The sequence below is a fragment of the Enoplosus armatus genome, chromosome 6 (assembly GCF_043641665.1).
Source record: "Enoplosus armatus isolate fEnoArm2 chromosome 6, fEnoArm2.hap1, whole genome shotgun sequence".
Classification (NCBI taxonomy): Eukaryota; Metazoa; Chordata; class Actinopteri; order Centrarchiformes; family Enoplosidae; genus Enoplosus; species Enoplosus armatus.
Genome location: NC_092185.1, coordinates 5,764,639 through 5,788,931, shown reverse-complemented (window position 1 = coordinate 5,788,931; position 24,293 = coordinate 5,764,639). Strand labels below are relative to the sequence as shown.

The 24,293-nt window shown below is 40.8% G+C and overlaps 1 protein-coding gene across 1 annotated transcript in view; it reads left to right on the top strand.

The window, feature by feature from the left end:
* Positions 1–24,293, top strand: part of immp2l (inner mitochondrial membrane peptidase subunit 2) — a 125,117-nt gene that overhangs the window by 90,543 nt on the left and 10,281 nt on the right. The window contains exon 4 of the mRNA XM_070907806.1: positions 15,302–15,367. Coding sequence (XP_070763907.1) covers positions 15,302–15,367 — 66 coding nt within the window. The remainder of the gene's footprint in view (positions 1–15,301; positions 15,368–24,293) is intronic.

Here is a 24,293-nt window from a genome sequence, read left to right as displayed (position 1 = left end):
CAGTCTGTGTGTACAGGTTTGTAAAACTGAAAGAGTTCCTCTCTCACTTTATTCCCCCCTCTCTCTCCTTCTCATAGTTGGTAAGTACCTACAGTGCTTTTATTCAAGGTCAATGTTATCATATATGTTTTTGTCTAATTGACAAAAGCCCATGAAAAGACCAAAACCAACAATGTGTTCGTCCACCTGTCAATTCCTTCTGTCTTCCCTACTCTGCTTGTGGCTCTCAGCTTCAAGCCCATTGGTTCCTACTGAAGACGTAAATCTTTAAAAACAGCTCATAAATATATACTTTCATTTTTTAAAGGCTCAGTAATTTAGTTTTTATCAAGCGTTACTCAAATTGAAGGAAATAGTGCATTTGTTGGAGATTATTTTCAGCTGTGGATTAATACACATTTGCCACTTTTGTATTTTGGACAGCAGGACGGTGCGTATCTGGTATTGACTCAAAATAAACTATGGCAGCCATGTTCATGTGTTCCAGTGCAACAGTGTGGCTCATTGATGTGTTTTTAATATTTTTGGACAACAATGGAGCTCTATGGCACAGAGGAAGACGATATATCAGGCTGTGATACACACAATACATTAGCTGTTGGTTTGGGTATTGTTATGGGATTTGTTGACAACATAAAAAACACGCAATGTCACCAGACTATTCTTGTAATTTAAAGTATCTAAAGTACAATTTTGAATGAAAGATTTGCAATTTTCCTTTGGTAATTACAAGGATTTGAGTATTTCCACCATTGTTCTTTCTCTATCTCAAAGATGGGAAGTAACTGAGTACATAAATTGGTGGAACCTTTTATTTACTTAAACTAGTACAGAAAGACCACAATTTAAAAATACTTGTTAATTAAGACTGAATTAAATGCATTTGGATTGTATTTAAATATAAAAGTAAACCAGAGAATTATCAAAAACCACAAAAACGTCATAATTAGTTTTAAAAGCCTTTAACAACCTTGGTGGTTTGTTACACTGAATTGTGTAGTTGATAGTTTTGAAAGCCACTGACAGACGTCCTGTCGATGGAGGTGTCAGATCAGGAAAGACTTGCGTGGGTCGTTTTGGAAGGCAGCGACAAACAGGAAGTTGTACTCACATAATTACCCATTTGGAATAGCTACTACTATTCTTTTCTTTACTTTTTTATATAACATTGAATGCAAGACGAGTAATGGAGCATTTTTCATTTGGGAATTACAGTTTTTCTTATGTTATTTTTAATACTTCCACCGCATGTCTCTCTCTCTCTCTCTCTCTCTCTCTCTCTCTCTCTCTCTCTCTCTCTCTCTCTCTCTCTCTGTCTCTCTCTCTCTGTCTCTCTCTCTCTCTGTGTGTCTCTCTCTCTCTCTCTCTGTCTCTCTCTCTCTGTTCTCTCTCTCTGTCTCTCTCTCTCTCTCTGTCTCTCTCTCTCTCTGTCTCTCTCTCTCTCTCTCTCTCTCTGTCTCTCTCTCTCTCTCTGTCTCTCTCTGTGTCTCTCTCTCTCTGTCTCTCTCTCTCTCTGTCTCTCTCTCTCTCTCTCTCTCTCTCTCACTCTGTCTCTCTCTCTCTCTCTCTCTGTGTCTCTCTCTCTCTCTCTCTCTCTCTCTCTGTCTCTCTCTCTGTCTCTCTCTCTCTCTCTTGCCATCTGTGTGAAACACCACACAGAGTTACATCCAAGCTGCTCCGTGACAAGAACGTTAGAACAAATCAATCTTCCTTTACAGCACAGAACTCTTCATTCAGTCAATATATAACTAGGCGATATTGGATAGTTTGGGTTTTTTTTCCTTCACATTTGCCTGTTATCATCCTTACATGTCTCGCTCCCGTTTGCAATCATTTCTCGGTCGTCTTTGTTTCGCTCTTATGCAACTCATTAAAACCCCTGCAGGCATCCATCTCCATTGCCCAGGGAGAGGAGGAAGCTGCGGTACTGTATCTAACGTTATAGTATTATGGAAATGCTTCTCCACAGAGATGGAAACAACACATTTATGTACAGTATTTAGGTAACAACAAAAACAACTTACATGCTAATGAAGCGAGCATGGCTTGAATGTTAAATGGAGTGTTTAATAGTGGATGTTTTCTCTTTTGGTTGGAGAGTGTGCTCTCAGGAGACGCTGCCGTACGCTAATTTAATTTCTCCTGTTTACTTCCGCGATGCTCGCACACTCATTTCCCTCTTATTACTTAACAATAAGAGCCTGCAGTGACTTCCCTCATTTCCCCTTCATGCACACACACACACACACACACTTTGCTTAAAATGAAGATCAGAGTGGGGGCTGACTTTCATGATGCTACGAATATGGAGTTATTGTTATGGGTGTATGTTGGATGAGGAAAAAACAGCTAAATGTGGTGATTCTCAGGTTTTAAATGTTTTTTTGTTTTTTTTTTACTCAAAAGCCAATTATATGTAAATTAGATACAGATATTTATCTAAATTTTAGGATAACAGCCTCTCCTTGTAGAACGCAGTGACAAATAAAACACAATTGGTAGCAGTGTTTCAGATGCAGAACAGCAGGAGGAACAATATGTCCTGAAAGACCTCAGGAGTCTCACTCGTGTTCATTTTAACTTCTATCATCCTGCAGCTACCACTGACACTGAGGTCTTGTCCTCCATTTTGGTAGGGGATGTGTTAGCATCTCGAGGTGATTTTAACACTTGACACCTAGTGGATATTATATAGACTGATTCCAGTATGGTTTTAGCCTCAATATATTTAGACTACTTCTAGGCTAACACACAGAAGAAAGTGTGTGCTACACGTCTGAAAGTGAAGATTCATTTCAGATTTGGTATAATAAATTTAGCTTCGGAACAGCCAGAATGTAATGCTGGTATTTGGTATTTATCATTACCACCAAGGTCTCACTTTGACCACATCATTTTTATTTTTATGTCATGAAGATAGTGTAATCGGTTTTGCTTTCATAAACGCAATAATTAAAGAAGTAGATAAACACTCATTCATTCTGTTTCTGGTGTGACCAGGCTCCACTCGCCTTACAGACAACACAAGCACTCAAAACTACCCCAAGCTAAAGCAGTGGCCCTTCACTTGACATCCTGAGCTACACTCCTCCTTCTGAAATGCCATGACCTCGGAGGTCAGAGGTTGTAGCCTCAGCATTTATTTCATTGCCTGAGGAAGAACTGATTTCTGCTGAGGGAACAGCAGCTCGGTCCGGCGGCGGTGTGAGCTTTACTCGCTCACTGACTGCCAATGCAGCACTTAGAGAGACACTCCAACACGTAGAGAGAAAGAAATGCCTGTTGTTGATAAAAGTATTTAGTAATGCATTATACGACCCGCATACAGACCAGAGAGTAGCTCTGTTTAACCCGGCAGGACTGCCAGCCTGAGCACTTTTTAAGTGCTGAGTATTGACATTCTGTGAATGGATTAAAGCAGCCCAAATGTAAAATATTTATGTATTTCTTATACAGCAGAGGGAGAGGCCGAGGGCCAGAGCTCTTAGGGCGCTACGTCCTAATGTGGCAGACGTCTCATAAAGTGGTCCCATTCCACCATGTTTTATTCAACACTCACTGATACACACGGCTACACACAGCCTGCCGCTATCACTCTACACAACAGACTTTCATTTTTGGGTGACTTCATTTTGACTGATGGGTCACAAATGAAGAAGACTGTCCAACCTCTGGAGGTGATAAAACTCTTTGTCACAATAAATTCTTTATCAAGCGAAAAACAGTTTCTGAGAAGTTGGCGTTTTGGAGATTTAAAGTTTTTCACCTTATAGCAGTAATTGGACAGATTGTTAAAGGTCCCATGAAATGGTGTCATTACCTCCTTAATGTCATGTAATTCTTGTTGGAACAGGTTTTTAAGTGTATCCAATGGGCTATCCGTTAGAAAGTCTTTGGGATTTGACAGGACAGGCAAAAAGGCAGGACTTGCAACAGCTATTGATTGTCCTTTGTAGTGACACCCACAAGTGAGTAGTGGTTTGCAGGACCACGTTTTTTGCATTTCAGCCTTTATTGACCATTAACAGTATTGACAGAAAAATGACCAAAAGTCCTTGAATCAAATCAGTGACTTTCTGTGATTTCTGAGATTGCTGCAATGTTACGTGTCTTAACCACCAGGCTACCAGAATGGCCCCATTGATCTCGAGTAGTATCTGTTGGCGCAAAATGACCGTAATGTTTGTGTGGGTGCTCGTGTTGCTCTTGTTGCTGATCACCCTCTGAAAACCGTTAATCATTGCTAAATAAAATGTGTATTTTAGTAGTTTACTGGATATACTGGACTTTACAGGATAAAAACAAGAAGTTGTTCCTGATTTCAGGGCAGTTGAGTCAATGTCACCTTTCCAAACTGTTGTTACTGTGTCTTGACTGAGCAAGAACACCTGTCATGCACCACAACAGGATTTTTATAATGGCAACATTTATGAGAAGTAGTTTAATTGGTGCTTTTTGCAGCGGGCACTACTTATCACGTTATAACTGGTTCGTTTAATCCGTACAAAATGACTGTTTCTTGGCTCTGAGCAGTGGCTTCCTGGATTCTCCACTGGTTTCTTGGCAATGGCTCCCTCCCCTTAAAACGGCAAATTGTCATTTTTACACTTAGGTTTTTGTACAAATTAAACAAGTGTGTTAACTAGTGTGTTAATCAGTGACCTTGAGAGGTGCTAGTAGGTGGATTTTGCCACCTCTGGACAGAGCCAGCCAACTACTTTTGACCATAAAATAAAGCTGTTCACAGTGAGGTCTGTCGATTATCAATCACACATTAATTCAGTTCACCTCTACTATTATTATTAGTATTGGGATGATGGAATAAATAAAACCAAAACTATCTGTATGGTTAAAGTGTTTCTCAGACTTTCTTACAGTAACTAAATGTTTGTTTTTGCGGTCAAACAGGAAGTCAGTATGGCAGTTTCAGAATAATGATACAAATAAAAGATAAAATCCTCTATAATGCAGTCATCATGAATCTACTGTATGCTACCAGTGCAATCAGTACTGATACATTTAATAAAACAAGACCTGACACATCTATCGTTTAAGATTTGCTGTGAAAGCATCCAAAATGTTGGCTAGTAAATGAGATAAATACCCGTCTGTGTTTTCAGAGCGAACGTGCTTCAAACTAAACTCTGGACTGTCTGTCCCGAAGGCTTTAAAGTTTGTCTGTAATTAACACTTGTGTTCGTGGCTGTGATGTATGTGACCTTTCCTTCTGTATGGATTTCTTGTTAATAACTCTCCTCCCTGCAGACAGACGGTGTAATGACCATCAGATACTCTGTAAAGTTTATCAGCTGCTGAGTTTTTCCGTTACAGTCAGCTGGAAATCTCACTTTGACCCCAGACAGCAGGCTGCTGTCCTTCAACCCCTCGACCTGCTAAAAGCAACATACTGAACAGCCACCAGCTCTATGTTTGCTGTTGTGACCCCCCATCTCGGCCCTGTGACCTCCTTGTGGGCCAGAGAAAACTGTATTTCCTCAAAAGAGGAAGAAAAAGAAACATGAAATGAGCTCATGTGCTTTTACCTCTCAAGGACATCTCATGCAGCAGATCTCAACTTCAAACCAATTTATTTCTAAAGCGCTATCAAAGCTGCTCTAGACAAGATTTTGATGTAAAAATCCATTCGTTTTATCTGCCTGAATCACAGTGAAGAGTGTGCGCACCATCTGAGACTTCTCCATTTGTCCAAATTAGTTTCTGCTGTCAGTATGAACGCTGGTGGACAATTTGTATTTTTTTTTCCATGACTGCAATATTTTTCTAACCAGTGTTTTTAGTGCCTAAACCCAACCAAACCTTAACCGTAGAAGTGGTGAATTAGAAAACCCTCTTGTTAATCATTTTTACAGCAGTTTTTTTAAGGTATTGAAGATCAAAGTTGTCGGGCATCATATCAGAAAACAGTCGCATGTAACATTTTGGAAGGCAATGTCAAATCATACATTTTGTTGTACAGTGTCGTGACTTGTTGTAGGAAAACCTTTTTCACACAGGAAGTCATCAGAACTGAAGAGCGAGTGAACGCTCAGTCTGTTCAAATAGGATCCGAAGTTCTGTTCTAGATGTAAAAAGACCTCCTGACATTTGTAATAACGTAAATAACAAAAAAAATACAACCTAGGAACATAACTTCATATGTTTCCATAAGGATGGTAGTTTTTTCAACAAACATCCCGGGCATCCGGATAACTGATATCTGGGTCATGACTTTCTCTTCAGTGCGCTGGTCAACTCAGTGTTGGTGATGTGAAACTCAACTGTAATCTCTGTACTTGTTTGTTCATATATTTAATTAATACAACATAAGTCAGCTTTGGTCCTCCATACATTAAATAATTTCTAGGAAATTAGCTCCACAGAATTCAAACACTTGTCTCTCGGGGGCCGTCTGGGGTTGCCAACACGCAAAGTTGCCTTGTAGTTGCCAATTTGACGGAACATGTTGATCCCCACACTGCCTCACAGAAAGAGGAAGTGCTGATTAAAAATAAAAGAAAGAGAGAGAGAGAGAGCGAACAAACTCATCAGCAGAGAAGGATTATTCCCTCCACCTGCTCCTGCTGAGAGCTACAGTAAATCTGCAGGCCTGCAGTTCATAAGAGTCTCAGTATAAGACTGAATTAAGAGCTGGATGACGCTGACGTCAAAGCTCAGTCATCAGGAGGCAGATGGTTTTCATCTCTGCGTACACATAACTACATACTTATGCATGAGAGGGAGGCAGGAGCACAGTGAATATGGAGATGTATTTTTGTTCTTTGATATCTGAAGCACGAGTGAGTTCACTCTTTTGAATTAAACAGTTTGTGTAAACACCAAAATGCTCTTAAAGGCAGTTTTAGGTCCTCAGACAGGTGAATATACAGAACACCTGTTCTCCTGGGGAGAGAAAAAGGCTAATTTCATGTTATATTGCTGCATCTGCTGCTGATTAGAAGAAAACTCTTCCGCTATTTACATCCCAAATAACTGAACAGAGACATTTAAAGACATTACGTAATTACAAAAGAACAAACTTTAGGTACTTCATCTAGTTTTGAATTTATGTATCTTGGCTGCAACTAATACCTTGATATTTTCGTTGGTGTATTAAATGTCCCAAATAATAACAAATGCCTGAAATGTTGTCTTTAAATTGCTTGTTAGTGTCTGACCAACATCTGATTTCCTCCCAGCTGGTAATTGATGGTTTGAAATTGACCTGAAATGTGGGGATTTTAGGGCCATTGAGTTTTATACAATTCTACTCAAAAAAATAGATATTTTGAAGAAGCAGAGTGCTGGTTTTATCTGGATTTTATGTCTGCACCAAAACTGTCACCTAGAAATTATGTAGCAGCAGCCCGTCTACTGTTTATTAACATTCAACCAAAGTGCTTTTGTTGCTTAAACCCGACCACCCGACTCTAGAGTCAAAATCCTGTGCTTTGTGCACCCACCACCCGTCCCAACCATGGTTCTTACATCGAATTAGCATTATATACGTATATTAACATAGTTTCAAGGAGACAGGGGGGAGACAAGGGGTCATGTTTCCTACTGTGGGAAGATATTTAACTCCATTTCACAGTGAACTAGGACCTGTGTGTGAAATTTAGTTGCTGATTAAGCACCAAACATTTAAAAAAAAAAAAATCAAGGGATTGTTTTTTTCTTTTAGATTTGAAAAATATAAGCAAGTCCTATAGTTGTATGGTAAAAGGTATGATTTCTAATTCTAATCTGATTCTATTACTGTATTCTCCATTGAGGACGTAAAGACAGCTGTGATTGTAATGAGGTCATTAATAACTTGATTATCATTTAATAAACTGATGATCAAACTGAATAATTAGGTCTTCGTGTCATCATGGGACTGAATGCAATCTGGACTTAAACTTGAGCAGGTTGGGGTGTTATATCTTCCATCTGTGCTGTTTGTTTTGGGATGTCTTTGTTTTCCTTGATCCTTCTCTCTGTGACAATGTCACTCTTCAGGTTCAAGACTTTCAGACCTTAAATGTTATTGACTGGAAATAACCGGTTGTATTTCCAGTACATTTGCTAAGTGGTGTGTTAACTGGTCTAACTGGGAGATGTTGCGCTGTTCTTCAGGTAGGATTCTTACTGTAAATATGAGATTTACTTTACTTTTAGACAAAATTATGAATATATTCATCCAAAAAGAAATGGATAGAGTTGTTGATATTGGAAATAATGAAAAATGAAATTAAAAATTATCCTTTGACGGTAAAACGTATAAATGCATCATCGCTCCTCAACTCTTTCTGACCTGGCCAGTTTAACCCTTTCAACCCCATTTGCATCTAAAGTCTCGCACCTTCTTCTCAGTTAGTTATAATCTGAACGTACGGACATCATACACATAATCTCCTCTTTCCATTAGTAGCGGTATCTCCGTATATACGTAGAAAGTGACACTCGTCATCTCTTTCGATCGTGCCTCATTACCATCATGTTTAGACGTTTTCTTCAGCATCGAAAGTAAACCAGTTTTGTTCTACACTATCCATACAATATCACAATATCACACACAACTAAAACGCAAAATGCAAAAATCTGTGAACAAATTATTTCAAATTGCATAAAACTTTGATAAAAACTGTCCATGAACACTTATAGTAAGTAGCACATGTAGTGACTCTGTTCAAAGGGTTAAATGAATGTGACAATGTGGTTGTTAGGTTTTGCACTTTGGATCAATACAGTCACATGACATTATTTAGAATCAATACATCGATTTTAGAATCATTATCATCAGCTCAAGTTTACAGCAGAAAGCCGAGACATGAGCAGAACAGAGTGTACCCACTGCATCTCTCTGCTTCCTGTTTCCTCCCGCCCTCTTTTCTTTTAATTGATTTCACTGGGTGTTATTGGCATGAAACTGACGCCAAAACACTGAGATAACATCAACATTTCTCCACTAATCCCTCCTTCCCTCCCTCCTTCCTCTCATCCCTCCATCCGCCATTGATTTACCATTAAACAAGTCCCATGTGAGTCCCGTCCACCGGTTTGTCCCCTCCCCTCCCGCCTCCACCACACACGCTCCTTGTTAGCATCGCCAGCATTAGAATTCGCACTTAGCCTCCAGTCCCACGAGTCACACTTCTCTCTCTTTAATCAGCAACCCGTCTACTGTTAATTACCCTCACACACACACTCATACAGTACACACACTGTAAACACACACAGTTTAACAGTGTGACCTCTGTTTGTTGGTTCATGGCGGTACATGTGTAGAGCCGCAGTCACCTGTGTGTTCAGTGCGGGGGAAGCAGCAGATGGGTTTGTATATCGACTCTGACAGGTCGCTGGATACAAAACTGATGCTGGTGCTGCGTTACATTTTCAGACCGTGTTGATGTGCTGCACTATTCTGACCGGCGGTGGGCCGAACCAGAGGCCTCCGATGTCTTGGACAGATTCAACAAATACTTAAAACAGCCTTGTTAAGACAAAAATGAACCAATCCAGGCAGCAAGATCATAACGTATACGAGTAAAGAATTCTAGGAAGTCTAAATCTTAAATTATGAGGCTGCTGTTATATTTCTTATTTTCAAATAACAAAAAGACCAAAACCAACAATGTGGCAAAGTCCTTCTTTCAATACTTTCCAACTTTTTATTATGCCCTTTACTCGTTCATTGATTTGTTTATTTTGACGATGTTCCCATATTCTTTGTCTAATTGGATTTTCTGCGATCTAAACCGAAACATCAACTTTTTAAAAATTCTTTCCACTTCTACTTTCTTCTAAAAACACTCTTGACGAAGACCGAAACGTTAGTATGATCCATAAATTGTGATGCTGAGCAAGAGCAGTATGCGGGATCCTCTTTTTCTAAGCCTCAAATTCAAAATCTGCTCATGACAACAGTGGTATGGTTATTTCACACATCAGTGTGTGTTTCCAGGTGTTGGGAAGTTCTACTGCATGTGTGAGAAGAGTAGTATAAAGCCTTTATTGTCTCCAGAGGGAGCTGTGTGAAGTCTGATAAATGTCCTCATGTGATGTCACTTGAGTCGGCGTCGGTTGAAGACAACAAGTTTGAGAATGAAAACAATCTGTTGGTGTGGAGTTAGAAAGAAGTGAGCTGACCCGACCTCTGTAGCCCGCTGCTCATCTCCGCTCCAGGCTAGAGGCTACAGGCTACATTAGCCGCTACTAGTATAATCTCCGACCCCAATCTCCGACAGAACTGTCGGCAGTCCGGTGGCATTGTGGGTAATGTAGTCACCGGGGATTGACAATGAAAACGGACGTGTGGAATAAAAATGTGCTATCTCCGGTTCTTTTTTTAAACTGTCCATCATGAGTCCGACAATGTAATCGTAGAGAAATGTCTAATCTGTGGACTACTCTTTAAGGAAAGGGAGAAATCAGGGTTGCTGTCAGTGAGCTAAAGTCTATTATATTTATGTATATTTCATGATGTCTGAAGACCAAAAGCACTTGGAAATATTCTGATCCAGTGGTCACACTGTCATGATGGAGACGTCTTCTGCACACTGCAGAAATAGTTTAGGATAGATAGTTTTGGAGGTCTGAATCCATTTATGAGCACTCTCACAATGAGATGGAGCCAAACATACATCATAATTTATGTGACAAATGAGTTTCTATCACTATTTATTACAGACTGTATTTGTTTTCCAAGAAATTCTCCCTCAAGCATCCAGCTAAGAAATGGAGGAAATATTGCTGTTTTGTAAAAAATCATGAATCTCATACAAACGCTTGGATAGACATCCAGCAAACAGGCTGTGGTGGAAGAAATATTCAGATAATTAAGCAGGTAAGAAAAGTAAAAAAAGTCTTTACTAAAGTAAAGAGATTATCAGAAAAAATACTATCTTTGCCATTGACACTATAAGAATGGCCCCTGTCCGTGTTATATTATCATACTATTGGATCATTATTATTGATGCATTTACATGTGAGCAGTTCTTTAATGTTGAATTGTAACTGCTTCATATGCTGCCGGGTAGTTGAATCTATAACAAGTAGTGGAGTATCAGTATGAAATAGCATGAAATAGAAATACTCAGGTAAAGTACAAGAACCACAGAATTGTAATCAAGTACAGTACTTCAGTAAATGTACTTTCTACCTCTGCTGGTTGAACTTCTGACTTCAGTATTTCTAAAAACTCTCGGCTGCAGCTCTGCATCTAGTCTCTGATGCTTCTCTGCAAAAGGTTGTGTGTAATGAGATGTTGAAGCTTCACAATGCAAAAACAAAACAAGACATGATTAGAAACAAGAGGTAGTTTGTAAAAACTGAGGCTGGGCAGGAACATTTCTACTGACAGTTTTCACAAGCTTAACTTTACTTTTTCTTAACTTTAATTGTTCTATTTAAACGGAAACAATTTCATCAACTTGACATAACTTGCATGTTAGTGTTTGTGCTCATATAGGGAGTGAACATCTAGAGAAAATGGCCTACTGACATTATTTAATGAGCACTAAGTCACATTGGAGTAATCCTCCCGCTATTGTCCAGTAAATTAAATTAATGGACTGTTTTGCTTGTGCAGCCTAATCAGAGTAAATGTGCAGTGAGCCCTCTGAGAAATCATGTGATGAAAATTAAGGATGAACGTTGACGTATTACTTGTGGAGCTCTGGAGAGGGCTGCGTCTTTAAAGTCTCCACAGCCGACGCTCAGCCTCCGAGTCTGACGCTGCTGCATGTTGACGTGAGAAAACTGAGCGTTTCTTCGCCGTCAGGAGGCTTCGACCCTGTTTACTTGACCCCCCGTTTAGCAGGTGTGGAAATGTGCTGAATTTCAATATGCACACTTAAAGACGCCTTAGTGCACTGCTGTTAATTATGAGCGAGGCTGAAATACAGCAGGAGGGAGGAGGGAGACGGAGAGAGACGGAGGTTCTGGTGAATTAGGCAGGCAGTGGTGGGAACGTCTTTCCTCTAGTTAGAGCAGATCACCCTGCAGCCAATCCTGTGACCTGCACATCTAAACTCTGACTGCACACGTCCAAATATAAGCAGTGCCGTGCTCTGTCCTGACTCATGTTGTCACATCACACACCAGCATATGCCGTCTGTCCACGCCGGCTCTAACTGGAGCTCTCGAAGCTCGGACACTTTCACCTCGTTAGCGCTCCGGAAGCATCCTGGTTGCTCCAGTTTCCTGAGGGGCTTGTAGCTCGTTAATGTGATTCCCCGAGTTTAAACCTGGCTCAGGACCTTTGACGCACGTCGTCCCTGAATCTTTCCTGCCTCTCATCACTTTGACCAGCCTGATAAAGATGCCCCCCCCCCCCTTCCAAAAACAAATCCGAGCTTCATCCTTTCTCTGACTTCAGGGGATGAACCTGTAGAGTGACACTGACACAGACGAGAGTCGAACACAATTTGCTCTCTCTGAGAAGCAAAGGAACAAGCTGCTGAACTGACGAAACAGGAAAAAGACTTAAGGAGCTGCAGCGTCCTCACATGCATTTAAAACCTGCGACAAAAATCCCCAGCCCTGTTTTCTTATTCCCCTCAGCTGTCAGAACCGCAAGCTGAGCCGCCACAGCGCTCAAGGACTACCGCAGTCCTCCCAACACACACACACACACACACAAGTCATACAGCGATGAAACACTCACCAGTCGAAGCGGCATCCATCACGTCCCATGTAGCAGCAGATATTCAGCAGGTATTCCTGGCATGGCTGCAGCAGCACAGAGCATGTGTGTGGGTGTGTGTGTGTGTGTTCCTCTGTGTTGGTGTGTGTGTTCCTCTGTGTTGGTGTGTGTGTGTGTGTGTGTGTGTGTGTGTGTGTTTTATTTAAGGCATGCAGCGCTGCATGTTAACATCCAGCAGAAGCAGCAGCAGCTATTTTCCTGTTTTCCTCGAGTATCTCCAAGAACCAACGTCTTCTCTCTTTTCCTCTCCACAGCGACAGAGAGATGTGGAGAGAGAGGGGGGAGCGAGAGACACTGATAGAGCATGAGAGAGAGAGAGAGAGAGGGTGAGTGAGTGAGTGAGAGAGAGAGAGAGAGGGTGAGTGAGAGAGAGGGTGAGAGAGAGAGTGAGAGAGAGAGAGAGACCAGGAATTAAAAGGAGAGAGGGGAGAGAGACACTGAGAGTGAATGATAGGTTGTGTTTGTCGTTCCTCCATCCTTCCTCTCCTCTGCTGTTGGAGAGGAGATCATCCATCACTCTATTACACACACACACACACACACACACACACACACACACACAGAAAGACAGTATGAACACACACATACACACTAATACACACATTGATACATTTCAGTTCCCCAGAGACCGACCAATGAGTGTTCAGTTCTGCGGCTGTAGGTGAATCCAATTGGCTTAGCAAGCTGTCAGTCAGTCAGGATCCCCTGTATCCCCACGGCAACGGGGAGGAGGGGGTGATGGGGTGTGCGGGGGGGGGGGGGGGGGGTAGGAAAAGAAGGAGAAATAGGAGGAAGAAGAGAAGGAGGAATGAAAGAAGAAGAGGAGTAGGAAGAAGAAAAGTAGGAATTGAGAGAAACAGAGTTGGAGGAGGAGGAAGATGAAGCCATGTGCTTCTCCCCGGCAGGGGTCATTGAGGAAGTCAAAAAGCACCAGGGGTGGATGAGATTTACCCTGAGATGCTGAAGTTCAAGGTCGTCATGGGTCCAGATCGGTGGAAAACCTACCTGAACCCTGACATGCATGAATTCATTTTCAAACCAAAAAGACCACATCCAAAGTAGACCTGGACAGGATAGGATAATTCAATCTGATCCAAATAAAAAGAGGGCCTGGAGGGTGTGCTCCAATAATTCGGGTGTCGCACTGCTCGGCTTGGCCAGGAAAGCATATTCCCGGGTGCTGGAAAGGAGGCTTCAGCTGATCGTCAACCTCAGGAGGACGTTCAACAATCTTCCTTGTAGCCTGGTTCCTGATCTCCAAATCGACCCCACATCTCCAGTTTTTTCAGCTATTCAGTCATGTGCTTATCGACAGCTGTTCCTTCGTTGGAAAAACAACCAAGTCCTTACCAAACAAAAATGGCACCATGTGTGGATGAGATCAACGAACCTGTACAGTTTCAACTTACAGGAATAACAATTCTTAAATCTGCATATTTCTTCAATTGACATGACAGACATGAAGTTAACTGCTCCAAGCAATTGTTACCACAGCTTCTGTGTCGACTGAAAGTGGCATTGAGGGGACGGATACGTCAGATACTATTGATTGGTTAGGGCAAAAAAACTCCCCAACCAAGCACAAACCGGCAAACATGAACACGATGTCAGACTGAATAATGACGTGAAAGTATTCCTTTGAACCTCAGAAGGAGACTCCGCAGTCAAGAGGACCAATGCAGATTCTTTCCTGGTTGTGGAACAGTGGACCAGCTCTTTGCTTTTGCAAGGTTACTGGAGGGGTCATGGGAGTTGTGCACATGTGCCCATGACCATGTTCCTGGTACCGCAGCTGCTGCTATGAGCTTTCGCGTTCTTGTGTAACTGGCTTTAGAGTTATATCTGTAATTTTAACCGTAAGTCAAGCACATTCTTGGTGGGTGTTGGACTCTGTTTGAAGGGGGATTGTGACCTCAGGATGCATCTGTGCTTTTTGTCAGGGATGTTATTCTCTTGGCTTTATTGGACGCCATTACGCATGCCGACTGTTTTCCTGGCGAGTGTGAAGCAGTTGGGGTGACAGTCAAGTCTGAGGCCATGGTACTCTGCTGGAAAGCTGTGAATTACTGAATTATCCCCTTTGCGAAGGAGAATAAGTTGACCCAAGTGAAGAAGTTCAAGTATGTTAGTTCAAGTAAGTTAGCGTAAAACAGAAGGGATCACCAGGCCGATTGATGCGGCATCAGCAGTAATGAAAGCTGTCAGCACCCCTACTTCCTGCAGCTATGCTTTTCCCAAAAATGTGTAATTTCTTATGCAAAGTAGAGTAATAGAATATGAATAATTTGCATATTATCAACTATATTGTCATCAAGCGAAAATGCTGCTTTTCTCAAGAGCTGAGAAAAACAGCCTTAATTTCTGCTTGTCCAACATGCCGTTTGGATGTGATCCAACAAGAGTCAAAGGCTTTAATTAACACGAGAGTTTGGAAAATGGACTCAGACTATAGATGAGTATCGAATCCTTGAGATCTTCAACTAGATCTGAATGTACAGACAGACTCCCGAAGCTGTTCCTACAGCTTACTGCATCACGCTTGTATGATTTTTATTTGGTTGTTTTCCTGTTTGGGTTTTATGTTCATTGCCTTATATATGTTTATTGTTCCCTCAGGTCCCCCAAGAATCCCCAGCAGAAGATCATCAAGCGGGTCATTGGCCTGGAGGGAGACTTCATCAGGTAGGAAGCAGCTCTCCTTCCCCTACTGCAGCAAATGACTGAGCCTCTCTAACTAACACTGATAAAGGAGCTAATATGTTTTATATCACTTTTATATCACAGCTCTATTGTAATAAACTAAAGGTATCCTGTGGTTGTTGTGAAACAGCAGCCTGTTAGTCAGAAAGCACACAGCTGTCTCACATCTAATCGTATCACTCTGCAGTCAAGAGGTTCACTCCATCACACTGATTTCTAATAAGATTAACTGGCATCACCTTGTGGCAAAAATAAATCACTGCTTGGTTCCTGCACAAACACAAAAAACTCTCACTAAAGGTAGAAACATGGAGGATTTTAACTCTGTGTTTACTCTTTATGGTGAATACAAGGAAGCAACAAACAACAAGCTAACAAAACTTCTCCACCATCAGCTGTTCATTTAGTATTTCTTCTTCTTTTTCCAAAAACTTCAAACTATGAAAAGTATTTATTATATGATCCGAATATTACTTTAAATGGTAAATGCGTGTATGCATGTATATAGCACTTTTATCCTAGACACTTTACAATTTGCCTCTTATTCAGCCATTAGCGCACACACACCAACGGCAGCGAGGTAGCTGGCCTGACCATCGGGGATCCAACCGCCAGCCCTTTATCTCTTTAATCTTCTTTACTAAATTATAAATGGTTGAGGGAGATTACATTGATTTTTAATTATTTTCATAAACTATGTATATATATATATATATATATATATATATATATATACATTATTATTTCACAATCAAGTGCCCCTGATTTAACACTACCTACTGTATTACATGAAAAATGTAAAGAGAGTTGCCATCAATTTCAAACCCCTACTTCTCAGTTTAAGGTAATATTATCATCTCTTACTGTAGCCAAAAACTGATTAATAAAAGCAGTCAAAGTAACTGAGTACAAGTACAAGTACTTGATAAAGGTTTGATAATGCAACCTTTGCAGTAATAACCGTAATGAGCCATGGACAAAATAATTTAAAATATCCCTTAATTACTACCTCCATGAATCAACCCAGGGAATAAATATCTACTATTGAGAAATTGAAGATATTCAAGGCATAAAATAAACATATAAATATACGTAATCATATTAATTTATTTTACCTATATTTAGTCACAGATGTCTGAAAACTCAACTGCTATCTTTAAGTAGTTACTTGTATTTATATTATATGGAGAGAGAAAAACGTTTTTGTTTCGGCATCAGTTGTCCTCCATATTGTAAATCATCCTTAACAATCCACCAGTAGGAAGGATTCATCAATGAACCAATCAAAGTGTTCCATCTCATCAACAGTGCATCATAAATTTACATAACAACCTCCTTCACCTCTTGTAGCTTTCACTGTCAACATCTCCACCGCGCAAGTGACAATTATATCCTTCAGCGTCGACACATTTGTTGGTTCTCTGTCAGGTTGATTGGATGTCAAAGTCACTGTGATCAGACACTAAAGGAGCCAGGTTTTGACAAGAAAGAAGAATGTATGGAATGAAAAATACAATATTTTTGGTTCTGCTGCACCGATTTGTTTTGTTTGTATCTTTTGTTATAGAAGTGTGATGCTAAATCAGTGTAGTGCTCTTTCAAATAAGGACTTTAATTTAATTAAATCTGATTTAATTCATTAATCCAGTAAGCTGGTACAGCCTCTGTGTTTTGCTCCAGGATACTTCAGTGGGAGTCATGGCTGCTGCTGAGACTTTTCAGGTACAAGCAACACTAAACAGAAGTTTGTACATACTTTATTGATTTTAAGGTGACTTTCACCAGTTTTCGTGTAGAAGATGCGTGACTTTGTCCCATTAATAACTGTGGTTCCTATGCATGGCTGAAAGAACAGGCTCCCACTGATGGCAAAAGCAGATTTGAAATGGCCAGTCACGGCCGGCACCGTATGTCTGGTGTTTGCCAGATGGGTGAACAAATTACAAAAAGGATTTTGGTGCAGCACACCATGAAACCAACATGTCAAACTGCTGAGAGTTCTGTGGCAGTTGTTCTCAAAGTCAAGCTGAAGTTTTGTTTTTGTTTTTTTGCTTACAACGAAGGAATCTTACAGAAAATGAATCAGAGGTGAAGCCAGTCGCCACATATGAGGCACACTGGGAAGTCATAAAATACCGTGAAAAGTCACAGTCTGACTAAAGTTTCTTTAACCATTTACAGAGTTTGAATTATCGATTGAAAATCAGCATTTTGTGTTTCTCTTCTGGTTTATAGGTCAGAATACACAGTAGACTAGTGTAAGTAAAGCTTTTACAGCATCATTAAACATTATAAACACAGATTTTATTGTTTGTGTCTAGAGTTCATCCTTATATTGTAACATCTGATTCCACCATATTTCAGTCTTAGGAGCTTCCCTTTTGTTTGCATGTGGACCATAAATTGTGCTTTAGCTGTTGATCCTTTTTTAGTTACCTCACAACAAGTGACTCTCCCAACCCACTTAAGGCTCTGCAGGATCTACGCTGGTTGCGCCGCGTAACAGCTTGGGTCAGGTCACAATCCGGCGGGTAATTTTCTTTCAGACACAAGAAGCAGTAACAGTGACTCCAGTACTACATGTGACATTTGAAAGGTCATTGGAAGTGGAAGACTTCTATCCCCGGGGTCTCTGCTTTCACTAACGGCCAAGATTCAGAGCTGTACTTGTTTAAACCGCTACTGTAGCTAACGTTAGCAAGGCTTCAGTAGATGCAGCAGACAGAGGGTGACAGAACAGGGGATGTGTCTTTGTGGGAGGATGTAGATTTGCCCTTAACACTTTAATTGAACTAACTACTAGTTGAAACTACTACTACTACTTCTACTACTCTGTCACACGATCGAAATCTCTTCAACTCCAAACAGTCCACACCGCTAGTCTCTTTCTGTCTTTATCTTGTTGCAGATATTATTATCAGCCAATTTGATCTTTTTACGAGTGTCGCCCTATATGTCAGCCAATAAGTACAGAAATAGGTCGGCAGCTGCCTTATAGGCAAATTGTGCAACATCATCTATTATGGTCTCAAAGGTGGAATTACTTTGATTTTATTTTTTCTGGAAAAAGGCAATGTAGTGCTGTCACAATGAACCCTAAAGACTGAGATCTAACCATAGTATTTACCAGCTCGAAAAGTTTATTTATGGTTAAGTAACATGGGATGAAATTTGGAATACTTCATAGTTGTAATGCGGTAACGTTGTCTCTGATGACTTTCTTCAGGTTAAATCAAAAAATGCCGCTGACATGGCAATTTGTCCTTTAAAGACCCCGCACACCCATGATACACCCACACAGGTGATTTACTTATTTTGGAAGATGTCTCAGGAGTGTTTGGCAGTGTGCAGATTTTGAGTTTGATTGACATCTTCCTCACCCCCCTGTTAGGTTTGTTGCACCTGCTTCATCATTGTTATTGGTGCATGGAGTCAGGTGACCTAACACAATGCCCATATATATATATCTCGGTCCACCTTCACCCTGAGCAGAGGTCTCATCAGCCAGGATAAGTGGGAACACCTGTAGGGCCGTGCAGAACCTTTTGATGTTTTATCTTAATTTGGTTAATCCGAAATGTGGTGTTTTATGAAGGGTCTAGCACCACTGAAAGGCAGCATTTCAGTGCTGAATGTGTTTTCCAAGGTCTAAAGATTAAGCTTTTTGTTATTTCCCCTGTGTGAGACCTGTGTGATTGCTCTGAAGTAGAGTACTTTAACTTTTCAAGCTTAATGTTGGCTTGAAATTGGTCTTGAATTGCATTTGAACTGGCATTAAGAACACATTAAGGTTAGGTTGCAGATAGCTATTTTTATTCTTAGTGTGAATGCATTGGATAGGAGGGACTCTGTGTGTGTGTGTGTGTGTGTGTGTGTGTGTGTGTGTGTGTGAGTCATGCTCTTCTCCCTGGATTCCCTTCAGGAAGAGGTGGGAGCTGTTCTCAGCCCTGTTACACTGCGTTCTCGTGAGGAAATGAGCTCCACAGTTCAGTTAATGAGACACAGCAGGAGAACAGAGCGGGCCGGGCCGCTGGCTCTGATACAGCAACCTCTCAAAACTCACTGTCTGATTGTTGGATGGTTGGGTTTTTTTTTTACTTATTACAGAGACCATCATGTCCCCAGTCTGTCTCTCTTACCATTAGCATTGCACATTGCAGTCTCTTTTCATTTTTACCTTATAATCAGGAGCATCTGAACATGACAACTTTGGCACAGACTCTGCAAACTCTCAAACCACTAAACTTGTGACTGATGACTAAGGGGTATTATTACTTTGTCCTCATTGCATTACATTGACTATATACGCTGACTATATATATAGTTTAGTTTATGTGATCATTAGTTACAGCTCACCATATTTTGGTCTTTTGTGCAAAGTTACATTTCTCTGCATTTTACTTGCTCTCTCTTGTATTTGTAAGAACTACAAGGTCAAATTTGAACTTCTGAATCCACCACTTTCAATAACAACTCATTCTGATATATTTTTAAGAGTGATTCATCACCCAAACAAAACCTGCTATAAGGATCGATTCTGGCCCTTTTTAAAGGTTATTTAACAAGCTACTATTTCTCCTTTTTTGTGAAAATTTGGTGGGGCAGGATCAACTTTAAAATCCCTTGCTATTTTTACCCTTATTTTGTATTTTGACACAAAACGAATCAAGTTAAAGCTTACTTACTTACTTACTTATTTACAACCATGCATTAGTAATAAAAACTGTTTATTATCTCTTTAGGATTCTTTAAATCACTGACTTTAATTTCACTAATTTCCCTTAATTTGAATGATTATTGGGCGGACCATGTAAATAAACCTTCAGTTAAGTTATTAAACCCCATTAATCCTTTAGGATGAAGAACACGAGAGACATGTATTGATTAATATTCTTCTTTTAAAATCTGCTTGACAATACCAACATTACAACAAGCTAATTAAAATAAAGAAGGTGGAACAAAACTTCAATGCTTTAAGGTCTACCTTTAATCCCCTGGTTTGGTTTGTTGTGTTAGCTGATTTTCAGTCGACCACACTTCTAAAGCCTCTTGTGTTCTTTTTTTAACATCACTTATAATTATATGAGTTCACTGTATGACAATAATTTACAGCTTCCTCATAGGTTTTTGCCAACAGCTCCTCGAAACCAGAGCGCTTTCTTATTTTCAGATAAGGACGTTATCGTTTGTCAGTGCCGTTACATATGACCATTGCAAAATGTATTCATATGACTGCTTGGTTCAGGTTTCTCGTCTCCAACACCTAGTCCTCATCCTTGAAGTCTTCTCTCAAGTAAAATTGAAACATGCTGTTTGAAAGCACTTTCAATAGAGCGTGAATCTCACATTTACGTAGCGTTTGAGTGTAGCTCATTGGTGACCCAAAGGTGAGATTTGTGCTTCATCAAAAGTGTCTCCAAATCGCTGTTACAAAAGAACAAACTTTGAGGATGAAGATTAACTGGTTGGTTTGGCAAAAGTGCATCTGGTCAGCCCTGTCTGGTTCCAGACAGGGCTGAGGTTTGCCATGGTTTAGGCTCAAAAACTACCTGGTTAAAGTAACAGAAAGATCACAATCATGCTAAAAGTCAGTAGGAAACCCGAAAAAAAATTGGTCGGAGTTGACCCAACCATCGGCCCGACCTCCTCCCAGCAAATATTTGCGACACTGCTAACATCACACGACTTCCACCATGGACAGACAAGAGTCACAGTTCACACGGCCACTTGAGGTTGTCGTCAGGTAAACAGGTCGTTTTAGGCATTTTAACAAAAGACAAATGCAGTCTTGTTTTACTGTTCAGACTTTCACTATTGTGGGACCTAATACTGCACAGTTTCTGAGACAATTCAAAAAGGCTTGAACTGGCCCTGTCTTGAGACTAAATCAGTCAGTTAATATTTTCCCATTTAAGACGGTGGTAAGCTTTCAGGAAGTTTAAAGGGATTCATTATCCAGAAATCTTGTATTGTCTTGACAGTTGTGACATTTTGCTGCTGTTAAGATTTTGTTCTCAAATCACACGTCTATTGTACATTAAGTCAAACCTACAAAGACATTACACTGACATCACAGCAGCTGCTTTGAAAAGAGAAACATCTGCAGTGACATGAGTGCGTTGGCAGAATTGGACGACGCATGTTCCAACCCACGGAAGCAAAGCCGCAACAGGTTTCTGCTCTGTGACTCACCGCTGAATTAGTCTGTCTTTAAGTTTCAGCCTATTCTTAGTCCTCCTTCAAATCAACTTGGTCAAGTTTCCGCCCCCACATCTGTCAATCATTGCCGAGGGCAAAGCGAGTCCATAAAGCCTCCACATTTGTTGAAGAATGAGACAACCAACGCAAACAATCAGCAATTAAAAACCAACAGTTTAGTTTCTCAGTGTAAAGTGTAATCCACGCACAGATTATCCATGAACTACTTTCTACCAAAGAAATAGTCCCTGTAACTGTTGGCAGCATATGACAAACCAAAACTCTTCTTGTCATTTGAATGAGCCGACTCTTTCATTTCAACAAATGTGGGCAATCTGCAGACACTCTCTCATTTCTGATACAGCTGCACATTCAGGCTGATAGAACAGTTGGCTTTTTCCATCAGAACATCTCTCCCAGTGATAATGCCATACTGGAGCAGATTCAAGCACTAATGTGCTGTATCCATGACACCAGAGGCAGTGTGTGGCTGGGCGAGGATGTCCAGATGTTGAAGGAATTGTTACATTTAACTATGCTAATGACTATTCTGATGCAGACGGGGCTGCAGACAAGATATTTAAAACACTGAGCTGAAGAGTCTGAGCAACCCCCAGGTCGTTTTGAAGAGAAGTAAGAAACCTCAAAAAGTCTGTAAGATTTCCTATTAGTTTTTTCTATATTTGAAAACGGTTGAGCTTCACTACATGGTGCTTTAAAGTCTGTTGTCTAAGAACTTTCTACAGAAATATAATTCTGGTGAGGAAGATTAGTAGTAGATTAGAAGGTTTAGTTTCCACCTTTAAGAAATAATGTTCAACTTTAAAGTCCCACCTGGATATTTGAGCTTCTCTGTGCAGAGTTTGTTTTCACATTCATCTGCTGAAGCAGGAAAAGTTTCTCTGAGCTCACTTTAAATCTGAGTTTAACACCAGGACCTACCTGCAGGATTCGTGACATCACAGCTGGTCTGGAAGCCAATCACGGTCCACTATGCAACTTACGCGAGAGTGACGTGGTGATGAAGTCTCCAGTTCACAAACACTGAGAATGGAAGTAGAAGTAGAAGACATCTTGTGTCCAACTGTTGGACAATGTATTATAAAATATAAACAGCACTTCAGGTCTCTCAGGATAAAATACTGAGGACATGTCCTCTACAGCACGTGATGCAGATGTTAATAATCATGCATGCATCAAAACACATCACCCAGCTAAGTGACACACAGATGGAGCACAGTCCTTGTGACAGACAGACTGAAGCCACCCAGCAAACCAGTAAACTCATCGAATCTCATATCCACTGTGAGACCCTGCAGCAGCGCTGCCGAGGCTGAGACGAAGTGGCAGGGCATCAGACCAACAGAGGCGTGTTCACAGTATCATAACACGCCATCATCATGTGATTCATCCCGGCAGCTGTTTGTGTCGGGTGCCACCGTGCAAATTACAGGTCACCGACTGGGGAGGGGATGAATAATTAACAGGCTTGTGACAGGTTCCCTGGCGGAGGCGGCGCTGACGAGTCCGGCTGTCAGCCTGTGTTGTCTTACAGGGGCCTGGCCAACATAAATCACAGCTCCGGTTTTAATTCGGCCACCCAGGCCAGACCGCCTGCCTGCCACATAACCGTCAGCCGCAGAGAGAGGATTGTTTTACAGATTCATCTCCAAACAGAGAGGTTTATATCGGACGTAAATCTCCCATCGTCGCTGTCAGGCCAGAGGAAACTAAGTGGGAGTGTTGACAGTGGCGCGGTGCAGGAGAATCTGCAATGAACTAATGGCAACACATAAATAAAGTTTATTTGTCTGTAATACCATTTTACAGGTCCCCTTCCAGCAGGAGGCAGCCATCACTGACACGAAAAGTCACTCCAACTCTAACAAAGTGACACAAAAACACACAAACTAATGCAGCCTCGAAAGGAACTGAAGTCCTAAACTTTACACACAGAATAATAAAGAAAGACTTCATTAGTATTTTCGAAATTAACTTAATCTGCACCTTGTGAAGGCTTTTATCAAAATTGCCAAAACCTGGCAGCCAAAAATGGGAATTTGGGACCTAAAAGAAGCACCGCATTTGTCTTCCATTGCTGCAGGGTGTTCAGGCTGGCCAGCTAAACTTCATTCAGTGGTCCTCTGAATACAATGTCATCAGCAAATGGCCAACAGTGGCATGTGATTGGTTTTAATATCAAGATTTTGGGTTCATCTCCAAAAAAGACTGTACTTGTTTTTTAGTTGGTCCAATGTCCGTTGGTCAGTCAGTCGGTCCACCACTTTGGTCTCTGAAAAACTCAGAACAGAATAGCAGTATGTAGCTGTAGCTGACATTACAACAGCCCATTTGATGATGCTCTCCTGACTGTTGCTCTCCCGTCATATTCATTCCCAAATAGCCTAAACGTTGGTGTTTGCAGAACCATTTTAACTTCCTCCATTTTCACACAAAAGTCAAATTTCACACTGAGCTGATGAAAAAAGATACAAGCAGCTCTTCCCACAGAAAAAAATACTCAGGGATCCACTTTAAAATACGAAGACATCGCTCTGGACAGGATTTAAATTACAGAGGGACCAGCCAGTTTGCCGGTTAATTATAAAAATTCAAAAAATTACCCACACAGGTATTGTTAAAATCACCTCACCTCACCTCCCCTGGAGAAATAAATCCAGTCCAGTCCAGTTTAAGATAAGTACACATG